General features: G+C 40.1%; 1 protein-coding gene across 4 annotated transcripts in view; it reads left to right on the top strand.

Moving 5' to 3' along the window:
* LOC119558355 (broad-complex core protein) overlaps window positions 1–26,959 on the top strand; it is a 155,267-nt gene that overhangs the window by 69,765 nt on the left and 58,543 nt on the right. For all 4 annotated transcript variants that reach the window (XM_037871857.1, XM_037871856.1, XM_037871858.1 and 1 more), the window contains one exon: window positions 23,958–24,118. In XM_037871857.1, coding sequence (XP_037727785.1) covers window positions 23,978–24,118 — 141 coding nt within the window. In that variant the 5' untranslated portion in view covers window positions 23,958–23,977. The remainder of the gene's footprint in view (window positions 1–23,957; window positions 24,119–26,959) is intronic.

Below are 26,959 nucleotides of genomic sequence, written 5' to 3' on the forward strand. Positions count from 1 at the left end.
AAATGATGCGAGAGAAATGGCAAGGAAAAAGATAGTCATATTACTTTTGGCAAGCAAATGTGGAAAATAAAATATTTTGGCTGCGCAAACTTAGAAAGCCAATAAAATGGCTAGCATTATTAGCTTACATTATTAAAACTTCAGTTTTGGCAGCGGAATTACATGGGTTACTTATGTGCCCCACGTTGGGCGCCAAAAAATTTATAAATTCTTTAAAAAATGAAATGGTAAGCCTCCACAAAATGAATTGGCTTAGTTAGGGACTGTGATATATATAAAGTAAAAACAGAAATTATCTAACTTAACAAAACGAAGAAACCAGAGATGCACATACTAACCCACACATGCGTTTTTTTTAAACACATTGTCGACCAGCTACAGTTTAGTTCTTTTTCTAAGCCCCAATGTTTTTTCATCCTTCCTTTTTCAGGAGACTTAGTCAGTTGTCTCCATGAAGTCCTGGCAACATCCTGCTACCATATCCCCCTGCCACTCCTTCAGTTAGTGAGTCACTCACTCATTTATTCAGTTGAGCTCTCACAGCTTAATCAAAGCAATTTGCAAGAGGTTAACCCTAAAAGCGTTGAAAAAACCCAGATAGTTGCTGTTGCTGTTGCAGGCATTTGAGTCATGTGGGACTCCTTGTTGTTGTGACCCTTTTTTGGCATTCTTTTTTTTTAATCCTTTTTTTTTGGGTGAATTCTCAAAAATTTCTAGTGTTGCTGCCGCCGTTGCTGGCTTTTTTTTGTATGTACATATGTGTTTGTACAACGCCTTGAATGCGGCTTCTGTTGTCGGTTGTCTGTTGTTAGCCTGTTGCTGCTGTTGATGTTGCTGTTGCTGTTGCCGTTGCTCTTGTTTCACTATCAACGCATTCCTTTTGGCCCACATGGACATGGACACACACTCGCTGGCTGCGATAAAAATTTATTGAGCCGAGGCCTCTGGGTCTCCGTTTCAGCTTCCATTTCAGTTTGGATTTCCTTTTTTTTCGCTCTTTTTGGTTGGTTGTTTATTTTTATTGTTGCCGAGGTGTTGTGGCTGCTGCTGCTGTTGCTGTTGCTCCTCTTACTGTTGCCGCTGCTGCGTCTCGAAATCAATTGAGTTTAACTGCTTTTAATTTACTTGGAATTTGTGCGGCTTTAATGGATTTATGTCGGCTTATGTTGCCCCAGCTACAGGTGGCTGAATGATGTTGTTGTGTTGCTGCTGTTGCTTCTGATGTTGCTGCTGCTGCCCCAGTGGCTCTTTTTGTGTTGCTGCCACACAATATTAAAATTTATCATGTGCTAAAAACTTATCAATTAAATATATGCATAACATTGTTCGGGCCACTGCGCTGATGTTGCTGCTGTGCTGTTTTCTTGCTGCTGCTGCTGCTGCTGCTGCTGCTGGCCCGGCAGCAACATCAATCAAAATGCAGGCATCAAAACTGCAGCCGCTTGCAATTTGATGTCGCGACTGCAATTTAGACATGCCTTGCCATGTTATTAACTAATTACAGGCGACTAATCTAAAACGCCGCCGTGCAACAGGTGCCCATGCATCATCCCAAACAGCAGCAACATCGCAGGATACACGGCAGCAACCAGGCCGTCCAGCTGCCTAATGAAAAGTGACATCTTGGCCACGACCAGGCCCAAACTGTCAACGTCTCCTTGTCTCCTTTGTCTGCCTGTCCTGCCTCCGTCGCCCCCATCCCCATTCTGCCTCCATTCTGGCCTTTCTGACTCCCCGACTCGTTTGCATGTCTTGTCATTCGTCATTCGCCGGCTCAGGTGCATGCTGCATGTTGCCAGCAGCTAGAAGATGTCGCAGCCGAGCTTACATAACATTGCAGCGGGGCCACCCGCTAGACGCTTCGGACACATGTTGCTCATGTCGCTCATGTCGCAGGTTGCTGATGTTGCTGTTGCTGCTGGTGCCGGCACGCATGCCACAGTTGTGCGGCAGAATAATAGGGATTTTAAGTCCATAAAGGGAAAAGACGGCCTAGACAAATTACAATATTTTAAATGCAATAAGATTTAAAGGTCCTATGACACTGGCTTAAAAATAGATCTACAGAGTGGATTTATTTTAAAAATTCTGGTAACATGTATGTTTTGGTTGTATAAATAAAAAATTACAATGTTGAGCCATAAACCCTTTTTTGTCTAGTTTGCCATGACATTTTAAAATAAATCCATTACATTTTTGAAATTTTAAGCAAGTGTCATAAGGTCATTTGGATCAAATAGTCTACCACAAAAGATCAGAAACTTAATTAATAGTAAGGGGAATATACTTATATTAATCCTATCAAGATGACACAAATGTAAAATTTTTTTTTAAATTTATAAATTTACATTTTTTTTAAGTCTACACTTTCCATAAATGTTGTATTCAAAGTTTTGAAGTTTTCTTGAAAACATAAGTACAGCTGTCAACTAAAATAGATTATTATGGCTTTATTATAGAGTATAACAAATAAACATATTTGTAATATTTCTATAAGGATGCTTTCCACATTCTTATTCCCTTGACTGTATGATATTGTGACTGTTGCCGGAAGCAGATTCTGTGTTAATTACAAAAGAACTGCCCCCACTCTCCGCTTTCTGGATGATTATGATGTTGTTGTTGTTGCGTTGACATGCGTTGCTAAACGTGCCGCCTGTGGTTGCACCTCCCCACCGCCCTCTGCCACCTCTGCCCACCCCCCTAAAAAAAACCACCTGGAAAAATCCCCCCTTTATCCATGGCACGCATTCAAATGAGGCCTGTGAGCCAGAGACTTGATTTCCTTTCCTTCAACCAGAGACAGAAGACAGAAACAACTTGCGGCTTGTGGCATGGCGAATGTGGCCATTCATGTTGCTGTTGTTGCCATTGCTGATGTTGCAGATGTTGCTGTTGTTGCTGCTGGGAGATTATGAAAATTAGATATACAAATCAGCAAACGAACGGATGCTCGGCCAGCATCCACGGCATCACATGAAGCATCAACATTTGATGCGTACAAGATCAAACGATGGAAAGATGCCGGGATATCATAGTTGGTTAAAGACCAAGGCTAGATGCTCTTACGAAAATATATTTATATAGGTAATATTCATTCATAGGACATCGCAAGGCTTAGAAAACCTTGAAATATTCTTATTTGAAGTTTTCAGTAACCTTTGACTTATGACTTTGAATGTCTATTTACATAGTTATTGGTGTTTCTTGCATTTTATATGGCATATTCTCTTTCAAAGTTGTTAAAACCGAACCAGCAACACCTTGATAACATTTTGATGGTATATCGCAGCCTTTACGAGGTCTTGAATAATAGCGTTTTAACGTACCAGACATAACCTCTGTTTAATATCTAAATTATGGTTTGATATTTAAAGTCATATATCATCAAGCTTGTTATGAAAGATTTACGACATTTCAAAAAGTTTACTACCTCGTAAACTATAATTCTATTTGCAGAACATTTGTCAAGCGATTTGCAAGCATTTTGAAAACGTAACCTACATTTTAGACAATTTAGTTTTATACATATAAATTAAGGTAAATGAAAGCAAAACAAATTAGTAAGTGTATTATCTTGGTTGAGAAAGGATTTCTTGTTTTATTGTAGGATCTGTTGCTGGCGGCAGCACAACATGCAACATGTTGTTGCGGGTCAGGGTCGAGAGATGTTGCAGCTAAGTTTTGTTTTGTTTTTTTTTTCTTCAGTTTTTCCTTATATTTTCTGAGCTTCTCCTGGCCGGTCTTTTAGCCCGTTTTTGGTGAGGTAACTCTTGATGTTGCTGCTGCTGTCGCCTGCGTAAATTGCTTACCAATCAAATGGCACTCGAGTGCTGGAGAGAGGCTCTCGCGGAAATTGCTTGAAACGGAAATGTGCTCCTTTTGCCCATGTTGCTGCTGTGTCTGCAACAGTTGCTGCTGCTGCTGCTGTTGCCGTTGCCAATTTCATGTCATTTGTTGACAACGCACAACGGATATTGTTTAGTATTTTGCATAAAAGTCGTTTTCCATCTTACTTTACGTATCATTTTTTTTTTTTCGTTTCGTTTTGTAGGTTAGAAGGAAGTTGTCGCTTGTCGACCACCCCTCCCTCTTACCGCATTTTCCTTTGGCCCGGCCGAGTTGGCCTCTGGCATGGCTTAATTATAGTCTTTTGGCCTTGTGCATTTGCCAGGCGCCGCCGCCGCCAACAGCAACATCGGCAAATGCAACAGCAACAGCAACAGCAACAGCAACTAGCAACTCGCATCGCTCCAACTGGCCACGCCCACTCCACACACTATTTGCTTTGGCCTGCGGTTGCACTTTGCCTCTTTTTTTCCGTTTCTGCCTCTTTTTTTTAGTCATTTTTTTCGGGGCGGTTTCTTTTGGAATTTTTTCAGTGTTGCCGGTCGAGTTGTGACTTTGAAACTGGCCCCATGCAACTGCAATCTCGGGGGCGTGGCAAAAACAAAACGCCAAAAGATAGAAGAGACTAAGAGTCGAATGGCACATAAATCGCGAAGTATATTTAAAACTTGGGATGGGATTTACGAAAGTTAAACATATTTAAAAGTAGATTTTAAGCCTAGAAACAGGTTGAAAGTTTAGAGTTAACAACCCAGTTAATATAGGGCTTACAAAACACAGATTCTCTACAATATTCAAAAGGTAATTAATTAAAAAGCAGCTCTGTATTAAACCCATTTTCGGTGTGCCATAAACTTAATGAAATTGATGCCTCACCATTTTTCTCATGACAAAAAACACTCAAGATCAATCTGCGATTGAGTTAGGAGCTAACCAATTTCATTACCGCCACATCCTCGATATTCCTCGTATTTTTAGTTCCCCACTTAACACTTAACCAGAGAATAGGGGAGGGCCAGTTGGTCGGTTTTAATATGCACTTACCTGTCAGATCATTAAAGTAAAAATTGATTTTCTAACTTGCAACGATTTTTGCATTAACAATTAGTCGCTTGGCCCGATCTACGGACGGCCAGGGTTCCGTGTTATTAATTAACAATGCCACACCAGGCAGGCGCATTTAGGACATTAATTGCCCGAACCGGTTCACTTCATCGTTCCCGGGAGCCAGAGCTCCAGAGCTCAAGAACTCTGGAAATCGGGGGACGACGCCTCAATCAATCTAGCAAATTGTCGCCCAGTTCTCTGTTCGCCTCTGCACATTCTCTCGTTTGCGATTTTTGTCTCGACAATATCGAACACCAATGGAATAGAGTGTCTCATCCGCTGGCCCATTATGCGCCAACCCATCTAGATCTCGGATATGCAATATATATTGGTTATATAGTGGTCTCTAATTATGACAACTACGCAGCTGTGCGTGCTCACGTGTTTTTCCAATTAGACATCGGGAGGTCCCCGCTCGGGAAAGATATAGATGACAATGAGCGATAAAGCCGTCGCCATCATCTCGTCATCGTCTTCGTCATCCATGGCAAATTGACAATCAGCGAGGTGGTTGAGACTGTCCACTTGCTGGGGTATTAAGGAAGGAAGTTACTAAAATACCCTTAATATGAAATAGCTTACAATTTCGGATCATTGTGATTATTCGTATATTTTCATGAGGTGTTTTTGAGGTTGCTGGGACTGTCCACTTATTAAAATTACCAAAAAAAAAATCGGTATGTATCCAATGTTCCAATGAGGCTGTTGGTACTGGCCACTTGCTGGGTGTATTATTAAGGTATTACTAAAAATACCAAAAAAAACTCAGAATGGTTTATTATTAGAATTACTAGTCATAGACAAGTATTTGTACTAAATGTTTTTAAAAGATTTCTTAAATCGTAATGTTCAAAAAATCCGTAACTTGAAGAAGCAGTGTATAAGAACCTTATGAAATTGTTAAGTATCCGCCAATATATTTCCCCGACCGCTCATCACACTTTCTCAACGAAACTCCAGCTTTCTCCATTTTTTGATGCGATTAAGAGTATATGCCAAAATTAATCAAGGAATTAGAGGGGCAGAGTGGGAGAGCGAAACGAGTTGGCAGCGCCGTTTGCCATTTGCGGCACACCCACTGCTGCCGCCCGCCACGCCCCACGCCCCACTCCTCCTGCCCCCTGCCCCCTCATAGCGCCCCCAATTCCGCGCCCCCCACTTTTTTTCTGCCCCTCCAACAGCCGCAACACGCCCACTGAAAACGCTCGCTGAGCTTTAATGCGTTTTCATTTAACACAAGTCTTGGCCCGTCTTGTTAGCCTATCTGTGTGTGTGTAAGTGTGTGTGTGCCTGGCACCAGTGTGAGTGTATGTGCGAGTGTGTGCGTGAACACCTCCCACTTGGCAATCTAATATAAAGCCAGGCCCCGCGACTTGGACTGCAACTCCTTGGCTACCGATTTTCATTGAGTCGGTTCCTATTCCCTAGATACTCTTGGTTTTTTGGGTAAATCATATTGTCTTTACCAGAACTTGAAAATATTAAAAATAAATATATAAAATATTGAGTTTAATCCTGTGATACCTTTTATGTGTCTCTCGAATCCTTAGTTATAAGGTATTCTGCATGGTTATAAGATAAGATATTTGTTATTCCTTAAATTATGATTCACCTATCTATTGGTAATACTTAAAAAAATAAAAGAAATCTTTAGTTAAATCTTGTAATACCTTTTATGTGTCTCAGGAGTCCTGTATCATTTGGTATTCTTCAGTTGTTATTAGATCATTTTTTAAATATGATCCTTAAGTTATGCCATTTATATTTAAAGCCAAATAAATTAAATTTTTATTTCTAAAATTCGTAGTTTACTTCTAAAGTTTTCTTAAAAATGTAATATTATATATTTGGATAATATTTTTTAAGGGTATTTAAAAATGCGATATATGGCCTTGGGATTTTCGTCGCAGCGTTTTCATCTCTCATTTTTTTCGCACATTTTTCGCTGGCTTTTGGCGCTTTTTCGCTTCCGCATGCCTAGACCGAGTTTATATATGCTATATGTGTTTGTAGAGGGGAGAAAGGGGGGCTCTGCACATATGTGGCATATGTATATCAATATTTTGCAGCTCGTTTGGCTGCCAGAGCTCGCGCTCCACATTAATAACGCATCCCACCCTCTAATTGCATTTTACCTGGTCGCCTTTAATCGAATTTTCCTGGCTTTTCCTCCTGCCAGCCAGAACGATGCGCAATTTCGATTACGCTCAACTATTTTCCAGATTATACAGCGATGCATATATATACACCCATATATATATAGAAATGCATTTTTTGGGGGCGCCCGATAAGTGCCGGCATTGGAGGAGTTAGGAGTTAGTCTGCATCTTTGGAAAGTGCTTCCGCATTTGTTTTGGCCCCCGAGAAATCGCCGACGAAAGAGGAGTTATGTGCCCAGATTAGCGGGTGTGTGCTAATGTCTCGAGGTCCGAGTCCGATCCCATCCGTTGTCTGGGTCACTCTCTATCTACCTATCGAATGCGGCCTAATGAAACCCATAACTTTTGACTTTTTCCGGAGCGAATGCGGATGGTCAACGCCTTATTGGGGTCATGCGAAAGGTGTTGATCGCCAATTGGGTAAAAAGGGTAGAGCTGGGTATTGAAATACATTTGAAAGAGGTTGGCAGCTCCAAGAATGTGGCTTGAGATCATAGCTAGGCTTTGAAATAAATTTTAAAGAAGTTGGCAGCCCCAAGAATGTGTTTTAAGGTCATATTAGAAATATGGTCTCTCTTCAATGGAATTACAGAATTGAAAATACATTTTATACACCTATAAAAAATTATAAATTTAATATTAGCATGTAAAACATAACAAATATTTTACTTTTAGTAAAAAAAAATATATTTTACATCATATATTAGATTTATTTATATTTTAAATACTATTAATTAAGATATTTTTAAACCCAAACACATATATAATTATCTAAAATATTCAAAATTCCAATGTGTATTAAATCTCTGCCTTCCTTTCTCTTTTTTTTGTCTTGCAGGTGAGTTATTTCGAACGACTTCAATTAGCAATTGAGATTACTCGACTCGGAGCAGCAGGTAAAAATGCCTTAAATAGCAAGTGCCCCAAAAAGTATACGTTTATGCGAACATACATAGATATAGTTTTCAGCCTTTGTGGATGCTTAAAGCCATATGGATATGGATGCATATTCAGTTGGCTGATTTGGCTAAAGGCTGTCACATTTTCCTCGGCCGGGCAACTAAGAGAAATGACCACAAAATGCGAACATAAATCAACACAATGGCCAAAACGCTGCTGCTGCTTTTGCTTTTGCTTTAGCTGCGGCCAAAAGGTGTGGAGACCGAGCAGCAGCAGCAGCAGCATCAGCAACAATTGCTGCTGCAGCAGCAACAGCAACATCAGCAACAGCAGCAACCACTTCGGCATATGAAAATGCAAATTTCACATGGGAAAAACAAGCCGCGGGGGATGACAATTTGCTGTTGCTTTTGCTGTTGCTGACTCAAAACAGTTGCAAAGTTGTTGCTGAATTAATAAACTTGCAACTGGCGGCGGTTGCTTTTGTAAAAATGCCGCCAAATGCCTATTTTGATGTTGTTGCTGCTGCTGTGGTTGCCTTAAAGCAAACGATACGCATTGAAAATGAACGAAACAAAATTGAAATCTGACACCAAAAGAATTGACAGAAAGCACACAAAACACGAGAAGCACCTAGAAAAATAATGTTAGATGAAGGAATTTAAAAAATAATTAATGTAGAGATATAAAAGTGGCAAAGGGTTGAGAGAAAAATGTTTGTTTTAACAAATTAAATATAACTTTGTTAAATTACGATCGCATTTGGAGAAATTTATTAGTTGGAAAGATGTGTATTTTATAAAAATGCATCAAGGACCACGTTTTTCTGAAATATCAAATTTTTGAATGAATTTAAATTATGACATATTCACAATTTGATGAAGAAGGCTTAAAAATGGACTGATTGCCATAACAACCAGTGAAATAACTTACATATTTAGTTTGATTAAATTAATTAATTCATTTTCGTACTTTTTACTCTTTTGGGCGTTATTTCACTGAGGATTATTTCATAGGGCGTTATTGCACTTTGAGTGATTTTACTAAACGTTATTGCATTTACCCTAAAAAATGTGTTTAAATACAAATGCTTTTAATTCGAATATGCAGACACATTGTAAGATTATTATTATAGATTATTAATGTTCAATCCCTAATTTTTTTCCAAGTGCACAAGATACTTCGGCTAACAATTGCAACGGCTATTCGGGTGACTTCCAGACTTGGTTCGACCAACAAAAATGCAAATTCAATGAATGCCCATTCGGGAGCCCCTTTCCCTCGCCTCCCGAGCGTGACTCAAATTGCTTTTAAATTGTTTTAGCAAGCAATAAACGAACCAGCGGCAGCGAGAGTTCACTATTTTTTTTGTTATCCCTGCCAGCAGCTGCTGGTCCAAATATTTCTCTTTTTCAATCTTTTTCGATTCTTTTTTTTTTTGGTTTTTGCTTTACTATAGTTTGCCAGCAATTGAAATGTCCCAGTGTCCAGTGGAAAATGTTTCGGTTTTGGCCAGGTATGGTCTGATCTTAATTTCCATTGAAGTCCGGCAGCTTCCAACGAGGGCAAAAAAAAAAAAAGAAAACGAATATGAATAACTGTTAATTGTACAAATATGCTGGGGTCCATTACAAAGATTTGAGATTTCCTTTATTTTTATCCACGGCTTAATTGGCCTGCGGGGGCGGGAGTGAGTAATTTGTCTTTAGTTTTGCGTTTTTGCGTTTCCGTTTCGGATTGGGTTCGGTTTTCGAGATTATTGCGGGTGATTATTATTATGTAGATTTGAACAACTACTTGGAGAATTGCTGTTAATGGCTAACAATGTCGCAATTTGGAGGGAACTTGTGGGTTATACCGCTTGACTTGGCCTTTTTTATTTGGGAAGTATATTTATTAGCATGTTAATCTTGTAGCTTGAAAAATTACTAGAAATCATTATAGGTTTTTAAACATTTTACAATGCAACATATATTTTTTTCAGGGTTGAATGTTTTAAGAATTCAATCCTAGTACGCATCTTTGAAATTCCTAATATTTGTTTTTTTTAAAGATAGGTCCCCTCCTAACTAGTAGTTAAAGATAGACTTTGGTAATAATTTTCTTTCCTGTAGAATTTAAACAGCCAAGCTCTATGCAGACCATAGATTTCCATGGGTGGTACTTGGTGTCCCGTTAGTTTCCAGTGTTGCAAAATGATTTATGAGGCATTTGAAGTCCCGGTCCTGGCTTTTCGCCCTTTGTCTTCCCTCGATTTTCCCGTGTTGGCCTGTCACTAATGACAACGGTAGCAGCTACTGGTTACCGGTTATCTACTGGTTAACAGTTGCTCCTGCCGGCAATTACTTAATTTACACTTGACCATTGTTGCCAGTTTCTGTCGCCCAATAGTATGTATGTCCTATAGCCCTAGAGCCCACCTTCTTATTTCTTTCCACTCGTTGTGGGGTGTAAATCAACTGAGGCTGACTAAAAGTTGGTGCGGCGTTCGCCAGTGAAGCAGAAAATTACTTTCATCATAATTTAAAGTTACTTATGACCACAGCGGAACGGGTTGCAACCGCAGCATTTTTTTTCTTGTTCTTGTATATATATTGTTTTGTCTTAGGCACACGGGGCACACAAATTGAAAAATCATCCGAAAACCAGGATGTGCTCGAGACCAAGAAAGAAACGGCCAGTGAGGCCAAAGCCAAACATTTGCACGTCAAACAAAGTGGCAGTGAAATAACAAAATTATGTTGGCAGATTTGTGGCGACGACCGGCGATGGAAATTATGGCAGTAGCAGGCAGTATCCCAGGGAATCCAAAAGGGGAGTAGAGTAAAGTGGAGTAGAGAACTCAGATCCACGGCCAGCCTTAGATATATACATATACATCTGTGTATATACCTTTATAATTGCTATGTGGTGGTCCAACTGGTGGTGCAGTTTAAGTTACTGCCGCAGTGGTTGCCCCATGTTCCTGGTGACGTTTTGGCATGAATGATGTGGCGTGGGCTTCCTTCTCAGCCTCTTTGGCTACTGGGCGGTTCATTTCGTATGGCTAAATGCCCAAACACTTTTTTACCTTTCGGGAACTACCTTTGACTGGAGTTTCAGTAGTTGGTTCTGTCAAAAATAAGAAGTATTGTCTATAAGTCAATATTTTGCGTTGACTACTGGTGTTACTTTGGCCAACATAACCTAATATACATGACTACCTAGCGAAATTCTAAGACCAGTTTGTATTTTTATTTCAAAACATCTACTATTCATTTTTAAGAATATACTGAAAAGCTCCTTTTTGGGAGTACTTTTCTAAATTTGTTTTCCTTAATTAATGCTTTAAAAATAGAATACATTATCAAAAAGTTATTTGATAAAATGCAATCTTTATAGGCGTAAGATATTTGAATAAACAAATGTTTGGATATTATCACCTCTCAGGCAAGAACTCCTCCTGCACTTGATCCACTTGCAGTCTTGTGCCGGGCATAAATTAAACATAATTTGATTTGCCGATGCAGTTGCAGTTTTAGTCGGGGCAAGCCGCATCCATAACAATGGGGCACGATCGAAGCCCCCGATCCGATGGCCCAGGCTTTGGTCTCTGAACCAACTCGCGTCCACAATCAAGTCAAGTGTTTATTTGTTTATGGGAATTTTTCTCCTCTACTTTTTTGTTTTATTCCTTTTTTCGCCGTACCAATGCGGTGCATGAGTCTCTGTCTGGGTGAGTGGCATGTTGCATGTGGCAGTTGCAGCAGCAACGGTTGCAAGTTGCAAGTTGCTGCTGCTGCTGCTGAGGCTGCTGCATTGGTGGTCCGATCTGGTGCCTCCTCGATTGCGTTCCGTTCGTGCGTTTTTGTTTGCCGCAATTAGCGTGTGGGCAGTTGGTTTGCGATTTGCGAGGATCGGGGGGCGGGGCGGATCTGGTGCACGGGGGGTGTGGCAGTCGGATGAGTGAAAGTCGGCACGAGGCTCGACTCTCAGCAGATGCACTGAAACAAAACTCAGATTTTTGTCAAAAAATACCACTTTTTGTTGCGGTTTTTCAATTATAGTTTAGCCAAATCAAGGCGTACAGCTAAAAGACCTACTGTTTTGAGCAGCTTGCTAAATATGCTAACGATGCTCATCACTTTTGGGAAAATTTTTTTTTTGACCAATCTTCCCATTTTTCATAAGGGGTTACATCATCTATTTTTGCGAAAAATGGCAAAAATTAAAAATTTTCAGGTTTGAATGTCAATGGATTGGAAATTAAATCACTAGCTCAACGAGGTATTACATTTCTCATTCTGACTTATATTTTTGTTATGGCAGCCAAAAAACGGAAATTTAAGGGCGAAAAAATGGGTTCAGATTTTCGTCAAAAATACGAGATTCAGATTTTGTCAAAAATTCAACATTTTTTTCCGTTTTTTCATCGTAGTTCAGCCAAATCAAGGCGTACAGCTAAAAGACCTACTGTTTTGAGCAGCTTGCTAAATATGCTAACGATGCTCATCACTTTTGGGAAAATTTTTTTTTTGACCAATCTTCCCATTTTTCATAAGGGGTTACATCATCTATTTTTGCAAAAAATGGCAAAAATCAAAAATTTCCAGGTTTGAATGTCAATGGATAGGAAATTAAACCACGAGCTCAACGAGGTATGGCACTACTTTTTCTGACCTTTCTTTGCAATATGCCAGCCAAAACACGGATTTTTTAGGACGGAAAAATGAGATTTAGAATTTACCATACATAAATTTCTTTTGGTAGTCATATCAATCTCATCAACCACATTGTTGGAACTTTTATGTCATCGAATCGCTACCAAGAGTACATCTATTGTATCACAACATTTTGGGGCAAAGAGTGATAGAAAGTTAGAAAATGCATTTTTTCGAGTGCAACATAACAACGGATTCCAAAACGTTCCAACCTGTTCCGGATAGTTCCATGCGTTCCGCTGAACACCTGTTGCTTTTGTTGCCGCTGCTGCAACCGGTTCGCTTTGAGCTCGTTAGTTAATTCAAAGCTGTAAATATTATAACAGACCGCGTTCCATTATTGTATTAACAACAGCAGAGCGAGAGGGAGAGGGAGCGATATATCTATCCTTTTTCTAGAGCGAGACGGCGAATCGGATTGATATACTCCAAACATGAGCAAAGGCATTTTGACAGAGATTTTCCGTTCACCTTCCCGTTTTCGGGTATTTTTAGCCTCGCTTTTCCACCGACTTTTCCTATTTTTTATTTTTAGCTATGAAAATTGGCTTAAAAATAACTGACACAACTCCTTAAAGTTTCGCTCAAATTAAAATGGAGATTTTTTGCATTGTGATTGATGTGGGTTAATTTGGTCGGCTCAGCGGGAATGCCAGTGGGCGGGGGTCTAGTGGGTTAAGGCGGTACTGAGGGGGTTAAGAGCGGTCGTAATTGGCGGGCAAGGCGGGCGATGAAAAGTGGTAAATGAGAAATTGCTGGATGATGGAGAGATAAAAGTGAATGGTGAAATGGAGGAATAATTAACAACAGTAGGAAAAGGATTTACGGTTTCTTATAAAGTGTAAGTATTATTTTTGGAAATATTCATTTAAAGAAAAATAAAATAGGTTAAAGAGAAGCTTAAAAAAATTAAAATTAAAAAACCTGCAATGAAGTATTATATTTAATATGACATAAAAAAACCCTTCTGTTCTCACATAAAATAAGGGCTACAAAGTGGTAGATAATGAGAAAATGTCAGTGTTTTTATTTTTTGGTAAAAAAACAAAGAAAATATATTTTGTATCCCTTTGTTCTAAACCCTCTAAGCCCACCCCCCTCTCGCCATCGATTTATTGTGTTCCGTTCCGTTTTTTTTGCTCACATTACTCATACGCCGTGTGTGTTGCACATACAAGGCGAGTATAAAATAACAGATTTATGCCTGCGTTCCAGCCAATGACACGCCAATTAGCCGCCACCGTGGCAACAACAATGGCAACAGCAACAACAGGGGCGACAACTGCAACTGCAACAGCAACAACGGCAACAAGAAGCGGGCAAATACAGCTTTGACATTTTTATGATGCTAAGCGGACGAGAAAAAAAATGCAAAAAAAAAACAGCATAGGGGGTGTGTGTTTTTGTGTGTGGCAAGTTAATGTCGAAAATCTTGTGGCAGCTGCAGCGACTGACCTTTGCATGTGGCAAAGTCGAATTGCGAATTGAGTTTGACAGCTGCTGGGCGACACGATCCGATTGCGATTGCGATCGCTCTTTGACCTTAATACGCGCCAGCTGCGCGTCAACACCCCCGAAAAAAAATATGAAAAATCCCCCAAAACACCACCCCTTCTCCTCCTTATAACAGTTACGCCCCCTCCCCTTTATAAACCAACGGCCAATGCAACACTGATAAAAAATAATGAGTAGAAAATTCAAAGATTTTATTTTCAAGATTTTTAATAACTTTAACTTTAAAAGATTTAAACTTTGATTTCAATATTATATTATATTTTTTATTGATTGAAGATTATAAAATTCTTAAAGTTATTATGACTTATATCGTATCTAAAATTTTTTATCCGAATTTAAATATTTTTAAATGAAATCATGCAAGTTGTTGTATTTATTTTATTTCATTTAAATATGAATATCGAATTTTTGAATTCAATCTATATACTTATTTTCAATATCCAATTTTTTTTTATCAGTGAACCCACTCACACACCCATCCATTGTCATTTGACACCTAATTTGGTGTGTGGGTCGATTGCGGGGCGGTGCACGCACGATGGAGTCTCTAATAAGCGCTCAATAAATGTGCAACACCCGCTGGCAACAGCAACATGTTGCTGCTGCTGCGTGCGACAACAGCAACAGCAATAGCAGCAGCAACAGCAACAGCAACAGCAACAACAACAACAGCATGGGTCTCTCGCTTTTTGCCTTTTTGTAATCAACCGGGCAATCTCATTAATAAATTGCACTGCATGCAACATGTTGCCGTTGTTGCTGCAACGGCAGCAACATTAATTGGCTGCTTAGAGAGCTGACAAGCGGCGCGGCCCCCATGTACAGTGAAAGCTGCCTAATGACAAAACACAAGGGATTAGACCCACAGCAGCCTAACGCAACTTGAAAGTATTCAAAATATGGTCATAAGCTTCGGATTTTTACGCATTATTTGAAAGTAATCTATTAGTCACATCATATTTTAATAATATTTTAAGGTTTTTAAGTACTTATAATAAGCAATTGAGTTCAGTTTAAATATGCACAAGTAATAACCAAAACTTGATCTATTTATTCCTAATATATTGACCTGATCTCTATGTAGCTTGTGCCAACTGTACCGCTTTATTGGAGCTCCTGGGATATAACAAATTTAAGGTTGCCGATAGGTGGCGCTGCTGCAGGCCATCAACGACCAACGGGCAACATTAATTGTTTATGCACTCAAGGCAACTGTTGCTGTTGCCCATGTGGATGTTGCTGTTGCTGGTGGCCGAGCTTCTTTGATTTCGGGGCTGCTAATTGATTTTTATGCACCGGCAAGGCGGCAACAACAACAACAACAACAGCAGCGGCAACAAGGCGGCACATATTTTAAACACAAATTACAAAGCAATAATCATAAATCTTTTTTGCGGCTCAGCAAGCATTTATCAAAAACTATATGTGTGTGTATGGCAGATGGCGGACAAATGAGCATTGCGTGTGCCATATCAAAATGCTGCTGCTGCTGCTGCTTGTGTTGCAGGTTGCAGGTTGCAAGTTGCTGTTGTCATCGTTGTTGAAAATGTTGATAAAATGGAGCACGTGGCCAGTGCAACATGACAGCAATTATGGGTGATCATGTTGATTGCTCTTGGGAAAATGTTTACTTTAAGAGGTATTTACACTACCCTATATGTTAGGTAAAATATATAATTTGTTAAACTTAGAATAAATACTCTATAAAATAATATTAAAGGAATATGGTGAATTAAATTTACCTCAAAAAGTGGCCACCCGACCAGTTGCAATTAAATCTGTCTAGCCTAAACTGCTTGCAAGGATGTCCCAAACGGCTTCTGTTTTTCGCCGGAAAAGTGTGTCTGTTTTCTTGGCCACCTGACGGTGGTCTTGGGCCACTCGTGCTGAAAGCCCCCCGGAAATTGTTTATGCCACGAGCCGATGCTGCACTTGCTGCAGCATTTTACGCACATTCTGAGCCACATTTGCCACTTCCTGGCCGAAAGATCTCTGGCCAGGTGTTACTGCCGTCAACTTTTGACTAAAGTTGATTAGTTTTAGAGGAGAAATTGAGAACATTTCCGCCTGGCACGCAGCATGCTGCAGATTGCAGTTAGCAGATTGCTGGTTGCTGGTTGCTGGTTGCTGGTTGCAGGTTGCTAGTTGCTGGTGACCCGAACGCATCAGCAGTGCCTCTGTGACAGCAGCAACATTCCAATGCCGCACAGCTGCAATGGCAACAGCAATACTGAGCCCTAGCTTATTAAACTTTAATGACTATTGGGTGGTCTTGGCACGTTGTTGCTGTTGCCGCTGTCGCAATGCCAGGCGAATAATTGCAATGGCAACGTGCAACGATTTGCGGCAACGAGGTGAAGGCAACAACTGTGCTGCTGTTGCTGCTGCTGCTGCAGCCGCAAAAAGAAACAAAATGTTTATATGAAAATTGAAAATGATTATTGCGCAACGATGGCAACAGCAGCAAAACAACGGCAGAAAGAACCCGACAAATAGTCAAATTCGACACGCAAAAAGCAGCAGCGGCAGCAACACCAGCAACCGTTTCATCATGGCCTGCACCGCAGCAACAATTGGCTAATAATATAAATTTTGTGGCCAAAGTAACGACAGCAGCAGCAATCGTCTCGTTTCAAGGCTGTTTCTGTTTCTGTTTCTGCCTGCAAAACTGCAAAACTGCGAAACTACAAAACACTAAACACTCAACTCTGACTTGGACTTTTGTGAGTGATCTCGTTTTGTGTCTGGGCATCTGATTTAATTGCCTTTCAATTGCCGCTGACCTGCGCCTGGCAGCAATATGTCAGTAGCAGCAGCAGCAGCAACAGCAGCGGCACTTGTTGCTGCCGTACCGCGTTGATGTTGCTGTCGTTGCTGCTGCTGCTGCCGTGGCTTATCGTCCCACAAATAACTGCAAATTGTGCAGCAGCAACTGTATTGTTTGTCCCCGCTTATCTTTGGCCAAAAACGAAACAACAGCAACGGCAATGGCCAGTAAATCAGTGGAGCAACAGCAACAGCAACAGCAACTGCATTGGCAAAAGGCAACTGGCAACAAACTGCCAGGCAACACGCATGCGCCGCCAAAAGTCATGTTCGTGCCACAAAGGCGACACCTAAGCCATACATATTGTAGGTGGCAGCACTGCAAATGCAACACTGCAACAGCAGCAGCAACAGCAACAGCTACAGCAGCAACACAAAGCAATCTGTGGTCACACTGCACGAAAATTAACGCGAAAATTATGCTAATGTGGTGCAGAGAGCACGCAATATATGGCCAATTCCAAATAATACATCTTTCAAATAATTTTAAGGCCTACGAGGTCTTCATAGACATAGCCAAAATCAACATGCAACACGAAGTTAAAGTCCAAAGAGAAACTACTTTACTTTAAAGAAGTTATAATACTTAAAAGGATGAAACATCAACAAATGCAGCTGAAAAATCAATTATATTTCTAAAGATCCTTTAAAATAATTATTGGTAATTTAAAATGGGATTTTTATAGGAATAAGGATTTTGTTAAAAGCGTTGAATGGTTTGTTAATGGTTTAATATTATATTAAATATTAGATGATAAGATGTAATTAATTATATTTCCTAACATTTTTGTAAACAATTTTTTGGTTAGTTTTAAAGAATTTTTAAAGGGGCTACTTTAAAAAACTACACTTTTTTTACTCTCAGATTTTAATAGAGTTATGTTGAGTGCATAGCAATTAGTTATGGGCATATACTCAGTATTTTTTACTGTGTAACAACCATACGCTCTGCAACACACTCCTTAAGCCTAATCATTTTTCGGTAATAATTTTGCATATATTTCTTTCATTTTTTCGCGGCTGCTTTTTGTTGTTTTTATTCTTTACGCAACACGAGGCAGCAATCCCTTTTTTTGTTGTCCGTCGTGGGTGTGTGTGTGCTTTTTTTTTGTTTTTTTTTTAAGGGGTGTGGGCGTGGGTCAGCATTTAAAGTGGGAGCTGCAGAGAGCAGCTGGCCAAAAGCGTTTGCCACTTTGAACTTGCCAAGGCAACAATAGAAAGCTGTGCTGGCAGGAAACTGCAGCTGGAAAAGCGGGAAAAGCGGGGAAAGGCGCGGGAAAGGCGGCAGAGATCCGCTTTAAACGCTTTGGAAATTTATGCGATAAGGCCCAGAGCGAAATCCTTTCACCAGTGAGCAGACAACGATTAATAAATCAATAAAAAGCATTTATAATCATAGTTGTTGCTCGCGTTATTCCAGCAGTTGCTGCTGCAACTTCCGCACAGTGACAAGCGGCAATTTGAGGGGGCAACACCTTGGCAACAATGTTGATGGTCGGCCAGCGGAACAATTAAGATGCCATTGAAGGGGAGAGATGCCCATCTGAAATGGCAAGGAAAATCGCGAAAGGAAAAGAAAACCAAGGCAGCACGGCAGCAACATGTTGCGCAACTTATCAAAATAATCATCATTCACATCGACAACAGCAACAGCACAAGAGCAACAGCAACATGAGCTGCGCAGGCAGCATTATGATAATCGCAAACGGTGTCGGCGAATTTCAAACAACGCGAACAACAGCAAAATTGCAACTGTTTTGCAGCTCAAACACCCCTGCACTGAGGAAAAATACCTACTTACAGCTGTTATACACATTTTTTAATTTTTTTTTTAAAAGATCTTAAGTTTATGATTAATAGAAAAAATATCACTTTGAATTAACACAATCCAATGAAATGGTTTATTTATTTCCATATGAAATTAAAAAAACAAAAAATATGTAGGTATGCATGGGTTCAAGTATTGGTTTAGCATTTTTATGATCCAAGTTCTGCATTAAATATTAATTAACAAATTCTTGATTATTCAAAAGGCTTTAAAAAACAAAAAGGCAGTTATTTTAATATTATTGATTTTAATAAAACTTAAATCCACAAAATATGTCTTTTTTTTATTTGAAAAATTTTTTTTTACTATTTATATAAAATTAGTGATCTTTTTTTGAGCAAATGTTTTCAATTTTTTTGTGTACGTTTTAAAAACTGAAAGGAGGGTAGTCCCTCTAAAAAAATTTTAAAATAAAACTTAAAAAATATTTTTTTCTGAAAAAATTAAGGTATTAACTTTTTTATTTTCAAGATTTAGTTTTAAACTTTTATTGTTGAAGTTAAAATTCTTTGCTTTTTCAATTGGCTTGTAAAAATGTACAATAACGAAAAGAAGAATATTTTTTCCGGTGCATAGTGACTGTCACCCCGCGCTCCCCTCGGCCTCCCCCTCATATCGCAATTATAATCGAGTAGAGAGAAAAACGAGGCGCGGCATAGCTGAGACTCAACTGCAACTCAGCTGAAACTCAACTGGAACTCAACTGAACTGCATCGTGCGCCCTTCTTTTTGATTTAAAATGTGCCGCCATCGCACGTAGGCGTACTCACACGCAGTTCACCTAGCCCGCGAAAACAAGTGGCCGGGCGGGGACTTTGCCTTCATCAGTCAAGTGTGTTGTCTGCTGGCCTGGACCACAAAAGGTTGCAGCTGTGGGCCACAAGAACTGGCAGAGCACTCCAAGGATGCAACCGGCAACGGCAACTGGCAACAGCAACTGGCAACAGCAACTGGCAACAGCAACTGGCAACTAGCAACATTCAACGGTAACTGCAACATCAAGCACTTGTGGGCTGATGGCGTGTGCGTGGGCTTCTGGAGCTGGACTTTTGCCTGGGTGGATCCAGTGGATGTGGATGTGGATGTGGATCCAGTGGATATGGTGGATCGGTGGGATCATCATTGATCATTGTCTGATCTTGTGACCAGTGACCAGACTTTGACTTTGATTGCCATCTGGAATTGGGCTAGCAGTCTCAGTCATAAAAGAAAGCAGATGGACTGCCTAAAACTGGGAAACTATTTAAATATTTTCGTATAAAGTCAAGGGAATCAGAGAAAGTCTTTAAAATATTTATTAATATTATTATTAATTAATGGTATCTTATGGTTAAATCTATAAGCAAACAAAGGGCTTATAATAGAGCTAGTGCATTAAATGTATGAGTCAATAATTGTGAATAATATATTTTTCTTGGAGGTAATGAATATTGAATATATATTTTTATATATTTATATTGAATTCCAATGTCGTTTAATATATTTTACAAATATATGTAATTAAATTTTGAATTTATAATAATTTATTACACAATTCTCCCCTTTTAATGTGCCTTTCATTCGCCAAGAAAAGGTTTAAACTCCAATCAATTCTCCCTTCTTATCTGGCTGAATTTGTAATTCTTCTCGGCATTAGCTAACAACTCACACTCTATACAGCCAACCCGCCCCGCCCACTTTAAAAACCACTCGGCAATTAAGTTTATAAATAAATAAATCAAATGCAAATTTCTCCAGTGGCTGAGGAGCAAAAAAAAACGCATTCATGAAAAAAAGTAGTAATAAAAGCAGGAAAAACGAAACATGAAAGGCAAAACGGCGGCCTTCTTGTGGGTGTGACATTGGGGGGTGGCCAAGGGGGCGGGGCAGGCGCCTCAGGTGAGCGGCCAAGCATAAGGAGGGGGGGAGGGGGTTTCGAAAGGGGGGGCCAAGAATCGTTGGCGGCTCGTCAGGGAGCCTTAATTAGAAAATTGCTAATAACTCATGCACACGAACAAATTTCAATATTAATGAGTTTTGGGCCAGCGACGGCAGCAACATCGGGCATTGCAGTAGCAACAGCAGCAGCAGCAACAGCAGCAACATCAGCGGGCACAGCAGCAACATATGCTGACTGAGTTTAGGAACCTGCAGCGGCGGGGGTCTTTAATTGAAAATAACCAACTAGGAACTAGGAACTATGAGCCGAGAACCGAAAAGAGCATCTTGACCAGAAACTGTGCACTGTGGGAGATCAGTTGGCCAAGAGGCCCCTTTGCTGGCTGGCTGCCTGTCTTACGCTGCTCATTAACTTGGCTGAAAACTCTATAGGAAGCCGCTGCGGCCCATCATCATTTGACTGATTTAGTTGTCAGTAATGGTCGAGCCTTCTTGCCCCTTTTCCCCTGACCAACCCCCTCCCCCTTTCACCCACCCATTTTGGCCGTCTTTTTCTCTGTAAACCCCTCTCATAATTAGCATGCAAGCGGCATAAATCGCAGCAGCAACAACAATTAACAGACCCAAATTGCATGCAACACAGCAGATTTTTTCTTTATTCTCTGCTATTTTTTAGCGGCTTTCTCTGGGGCTCGGCTGCATTTTTTTTTTTGGTTTTTGTCTATATTTCTCCTACTTAGCATGCATTGCAGGCAGTCATTGACGTCTGCAACAGAACACGTAGGCAAAGCAGCGACAACAGCAACAGCAACAGCACAGCAGCAACAACTGTCAATTATATTAGTTGTTGTTACTACACACAGCGCTAATTCAAAAATCATGCGTGGGCAGCAGCAGCAGCAGCAGCAGCAGCAACAGCAGCAACACGCCAGCAGCAGCAGCAGCAGCAGCAACATTGCCGCACAGCAGCAACATGGCCACTGGCAACTTCTCTTAATTAAGTGTCGACCTGCCGTTGCATGCAAATGGAAAAAGGCTAAAAAAAGAAACAAGAAGTTTTTCCCTCTGTTGCCGCTGTGCTGCTGATGTTGCTGCTGTGCTGCTGCTGCTGCTGCTGCCGATGTGTCGACCTTTAGCCATTGCGTGTTGCCTGCCACTTGGGCCATAATTTCCAGGCCAACATTTTGGCTTTTCCTCAGTGTGTGTGTGTGTGCGATCTTTAACTGAATGGGAAATACTGTGAAAAGGTTAAGGAAACACAAACAGTTTCCCAAAAGCCAGAAAAACCACACTTGCAATAAGGAGTGGAGAAATATGGAAATGCAAGAGTTGCCTGCCTTCAAATGTTGAAAATATATTCAACAAGCTTCTGTAAAATATTTAAATGCTTAAATAATATTCAACCCCTGAAAATACAAGTTCTTAAACACTAGTTAAGCTATAGATACGTTTTTTATTTTATAGAAAATAAAATAATGAAATGCCTATAATACCTTTTTAGAAAAAAGAGCCTTTTAAATAGCTCACCTACATAAAATTGATCTAAGGACTATACAATTTTTTAAGCCATATAGAAATAATTGATTTGTTTTTAAAAAATGAAATTAGTAGGAACGCAAACTCTTCAGAAAAAGTAGCCATTTTAAGGAAGTCATATGAATAATACCGATCAAATGAAACCACAACTCTTTAAGCACTAGTAAAGCTATAGAAAGAGCTCTATTATTTTTTTAGAAAATGAAATAAGCCAGTGGTAACGGGAAAAGGAACCATTTTAATGGCGATTTTTATGTTTCCAATTCCTTTTTTTTTTGCAGTGCCAAGTGTTTTGTGTGCCCCACTGAAAGTTCGCACGAATTTTCCACCTAGAGGAAAATCCGGGGAAAGAGCGAGAGGGACGGGGAAATAACAAAATGCATGCGTAATTTACGCTTTACGATCGCAATGGCCTCAGATACTCAGATACAGATTCTAACTCCTCTATAATATCGTTATCGAGCTGCGAAATCGCTTCGAGGGGCTCCACTTCCAGGGGCTCACGGGGGTATAAAGGGGGCATAAAGGGGGTCTGTTTTCGGGGAGGGGAAAAGGGGTTTTCCAGGGGCGCTGGGACCGAGATCCGTTGCATGCTGTGTGCCCGGTGCGTAGTGCAATAAATCAAAGTTTTATTTGTTGAAATAAATTCAGAGTTTATTGCTTCGTTATTATTTCGTTTTTTTTGCCATTTTTTTTTTCTCCTGCAACTGAGATTTCCAACACCAACAGGGGAAACAACAACAACAGCGACAGTTAGCCATCAAAACAGCGTTGTTTGGCCGGAAATGTTTGCTGTTACCATTGGGGCTTGGTGTTCGTTTGCAATTTCTTTCTTGGTTTTTTTCTGTTTTTTTTTTTTTTTTGAGGTGGGGGCCCTGCCTAATTTCAGATCGTTTCGTTGATTGCCTGGGTCCAGTCGGCTGCCCGATTAATTATTTAGCCATCAAATTAATGCAAACAGATGGCGCGATCTGCGGAGAGACAGTTAAAGCCGGCTCAAAAACTTAACTGCCAATTAAAGTAAAAGGCCGAAAGTGTCTGAGAATATTGAAAGCAGCGTCTGGCAAAGCTTTCGCATAACATATTGATGGAATATTTGTGCCCAAGAGAGTACAAAAATAAAATTCGTAAAGGAACTATTGATTTTTTGTGGCCCAAACTGTGCATGTAATAACAAGAAATATGAAAAATAAAACTTGGATGAAACTGCAAAGTCAGCATTTTGTTATGGAAATAACGCAGTGACACGCCTAGTCACGCCCTCAATTGCCTCTCAACCCGCAGATATAACCCCCTGAAAATACACATTTTTTTTATATATTTTGTTGGGTGGCAGTGACATTTGTGAACCCTGGGCAAGATTTCGCAATTTGTTTGGCATTTGTGCTAGAGCTTTGGCATTAATTGCATCTAAAGATACCGATACAAAGATACACCTATCTGAGTGCATGTATCTGCTGTTGATTACGCAATTTCAATTAGCAGTAGCCCCAGCACCAAATTAAGAAATTATTATTCTCGATCGAGAGTCGAGAGTCGCGGGTCGCGTCGAGTCATTCTCACTTGTTTTCAATAAAATGCCTTTTGCCCACCAGCCCCAACGCAACTAATTATTAATTATACACCTTGCACACTCTGTTCTTTTTTGTATTCTTGCAGCAGCGTAAGCTGTCACCGACATGGGCAGTGAGCACTACTGCTTGAGGTGGAACAATTACCAATCCAACCTGTTAGGGGTGTTTAGTCAATTACTACAAGACGGGAGCCTGGTGGACGTCACACTAGTTTGTTCAGAGGGCACATCCATCAGAGCCCATAAGGTGAGTACCAGTTTCAAAATCTCTTAATATAAATAAATAATTAAATCATTAATGCACTAAAAACCTTTCAAATCTAAGTTACCTTGAAAGAACTTGGTTTCTTGGGCATAAATCTATAATATTTGTAAGAAACAAAACAATGTATTCTGATAAGTAAAGGTTTAAATTATAAATAAAACATGGTAGTAACTTTGTTACTCAGGTAAATACTTTTTTATAGGCAAAGTTGTTTAACAAACCGGAATCAAAAATTGTGGTAAAGCTGATAAAAGTAGATCTTGCCTTAAATAAGCATATGGTCATGCTGCAAATAAGAAATACAGAACTTAAAAACATATTTTTATTTACATTTTTTTTTTTAATATTTCCATATTATACCCTTTCGAAATGAGTCTAAAAAAATTAATTAAAAATATTTTTTAAAGCAGGTTAGATCTTTTCTTATATTTTATCCATTCATGGTATCATTTTATTTTCTTTTGTTACCTTTGTTAATATTTCTTAATGAACCTTTTGTGTTAGATTTTTTGTTACTAACTGGGTTACCAATGACAGGCTTATTTACAAATGATATTTGCAACGTTTTCCGCCGCTCACTCGAAGAAAATTCCATTCCCATTGCCTGGGAAAACTGCGAATGGGCAAACTGTAACTGTAAAATGCGGAAGTTGACCATCAAGGTCGACGCTGCAGTGGCTGTATGGCGAATGTGTGTTTGTGGCCCCCTGTCTGCCCCTTTTGTTATTGTTGCTCCTCCGCCCCTATGGTTTTTCTTTTTTTATGTGTTTTTTCCTTGAAATGCCAGGCGCATAAATTAACGCAGCAACAGCAACAAGATCAAATGCAATTTACACATTTGTCAGTAAATTGTCAACTTAACGCGAGCCAAAGCAGCGACGCTGGCAGCGAATGTTGCTACTGCAACGGCAACAGCAACAGCAACAGCAGCAACAAGCAATTGCAATTGCTGCTGGCCCGGCAACATGTTGACAAGGTCAGCATCTAATGGAAATTGACGGCGGTGCAACCGCAGTCATCTATCTCTTCCTCTTCCTCTCGCCAAGTGTGAGTGCATAAATCATGCGTTGCCCAGACGACAACAGCAGCAACAGCAACAGCAACAGCAACAACCACACCAGCAACACCAGCAACCAACAACCACAGCAGCAACAGCAACAGCAACACCAGCAACAACCAACAACTTCGTGCTCACGTCTGTCAATTGAAATTCCTGTTAAATTAAGCGGAAAATATTTAACTGCGTTAACTGTGGCCAATGTTGCCAGTGTTTTCCTACCAACAAAACTAGACTTGCAGCCAAAGAAGCGAGGGGAAAAAGTCGAGGAAGAAGTTGATAAAGTTATTTTTGAATCTGGCCAGGAAAACTGGTAAATTGTTCAATTATAAATGTGCATCTCAGACACTCGCAAAACATTTTCATTAGCCAAAGGAGGAGAAGAGGGTAAGGGGGGGGTTTAAGCGATGATCAGAATGAAAATGAGAATGGGCATGGAAAATTATCCCAAGAGAGGAGGGCAGCGCAAACTGGAAATGCCAAAGGAAAAAACTGTCTCAACAAATACTAATTGACACTTTAGTTGATAAGAGTCAATTTAAAAATTACTGAAAAATACCAGAAAATAATAAGAGTAATTTAAAAGCTACTGAAAAAATACCACAAAGTAATGGGATAAGGATGGGTGGTTAGGAAATCCTTTTTTAAAACTAATCAATATGGCCAGCAAAAGGAATCTCTTTTCAAATCTCATCAATCTTAATTAGTTTGTGGCTTTTCCGAAGAACATACTAATTGGGACTTAAGTTCAAAAGAAACAATTTTAAAATTACTATAAAAATACCAGAAAATAATGGGATAAGAATGGATGGTTAAACATAAGAAATCCTTTTGCAAAACCAATCAACATAGCCAACAAGGGAATCTCCCACCACATCTGATCAATCTTAATTAGTTTCTGTGCTTTTCGATGCTTAAACGAAAACCATTCAATTGACTAAACTCCCAAAAAATGGGAAAACTGCAGAGCCACTCGATTAACTCATTTCCAGTTCGATGCAAAGGACATTCTGGGGCCACTCCTCTGTTTACTGGCAAATCAACTTCATTAGGCATGGATGGCAGAAGAATGAAGAAATGGCAAACAAACAAACAAACAAACTGATGAGTTCATTTCCTTTTTAGACACTCGTTCCCAAACGAGTGGCGAAAAAAGGGCTGGGAAAACAGAAAGAATTGAAAAATCAAGTAGTCAGGGGAGGACACATGTCCTCGGATGCCTGGGCAAACTAATTAGCAAATGCACACATAGAGCGGAGAAACAACTGTCGGCATTTTAGACGGATGGATCGACTAAGGAGGCTGCGAAGGATTGTGCATCCCAAGGATGGCAGGACCCATAGACCTGAACTGTCAATTACTTTTGCATATAGCCACATGTAGATGTGGATACGTATATATGTATGCCGAAACGAATCCGCAGGCGCCTTGGAAATCGAGTCCCCGAAGCAAGGACACCAAAGGATGCGGGGACGAACAACAAAAAATTGTTAAATTGATTAAAAAGCAAGGTGTCGATGAACGAGGCAATGATGACAGCAGGCACTCAGCCACTCGGTCGGCGAGGAGTCAGGATCAGTGGCCAGGACAGCCAGGACATGCAGCCAGGACATGCCAGCCAGGCCAAAGTCAATTCAATGGAAAGCGGGCCGGCAGGGGCGACGCAAAAAATATAAAAAAGGTGCAGAGCCAGTGGCGTCGGCTGGATGGTCCTGCATCCTGGCCATGCGTCCTGAAATGGAGCCAAGCCAAATATGCGCTCATGT

This window comes from Drosophila subpulchrella, chromosome X, assembly GCF_014743375.2.
Source record: "Drosophila subpulchrella strain 33 F10 #4 breed RU33 chromosome X, RU_Dsub_v1.1 Primary Assembly, whole genome shotgun sequence".
NCBI classification, from domain to species: domain Eukaryota; kingdom Metazoa; phylum Arthropoda; class Insecta; order Diptera; family Drosophilidae; genus Drosophila; species Drosophila subpulchrella.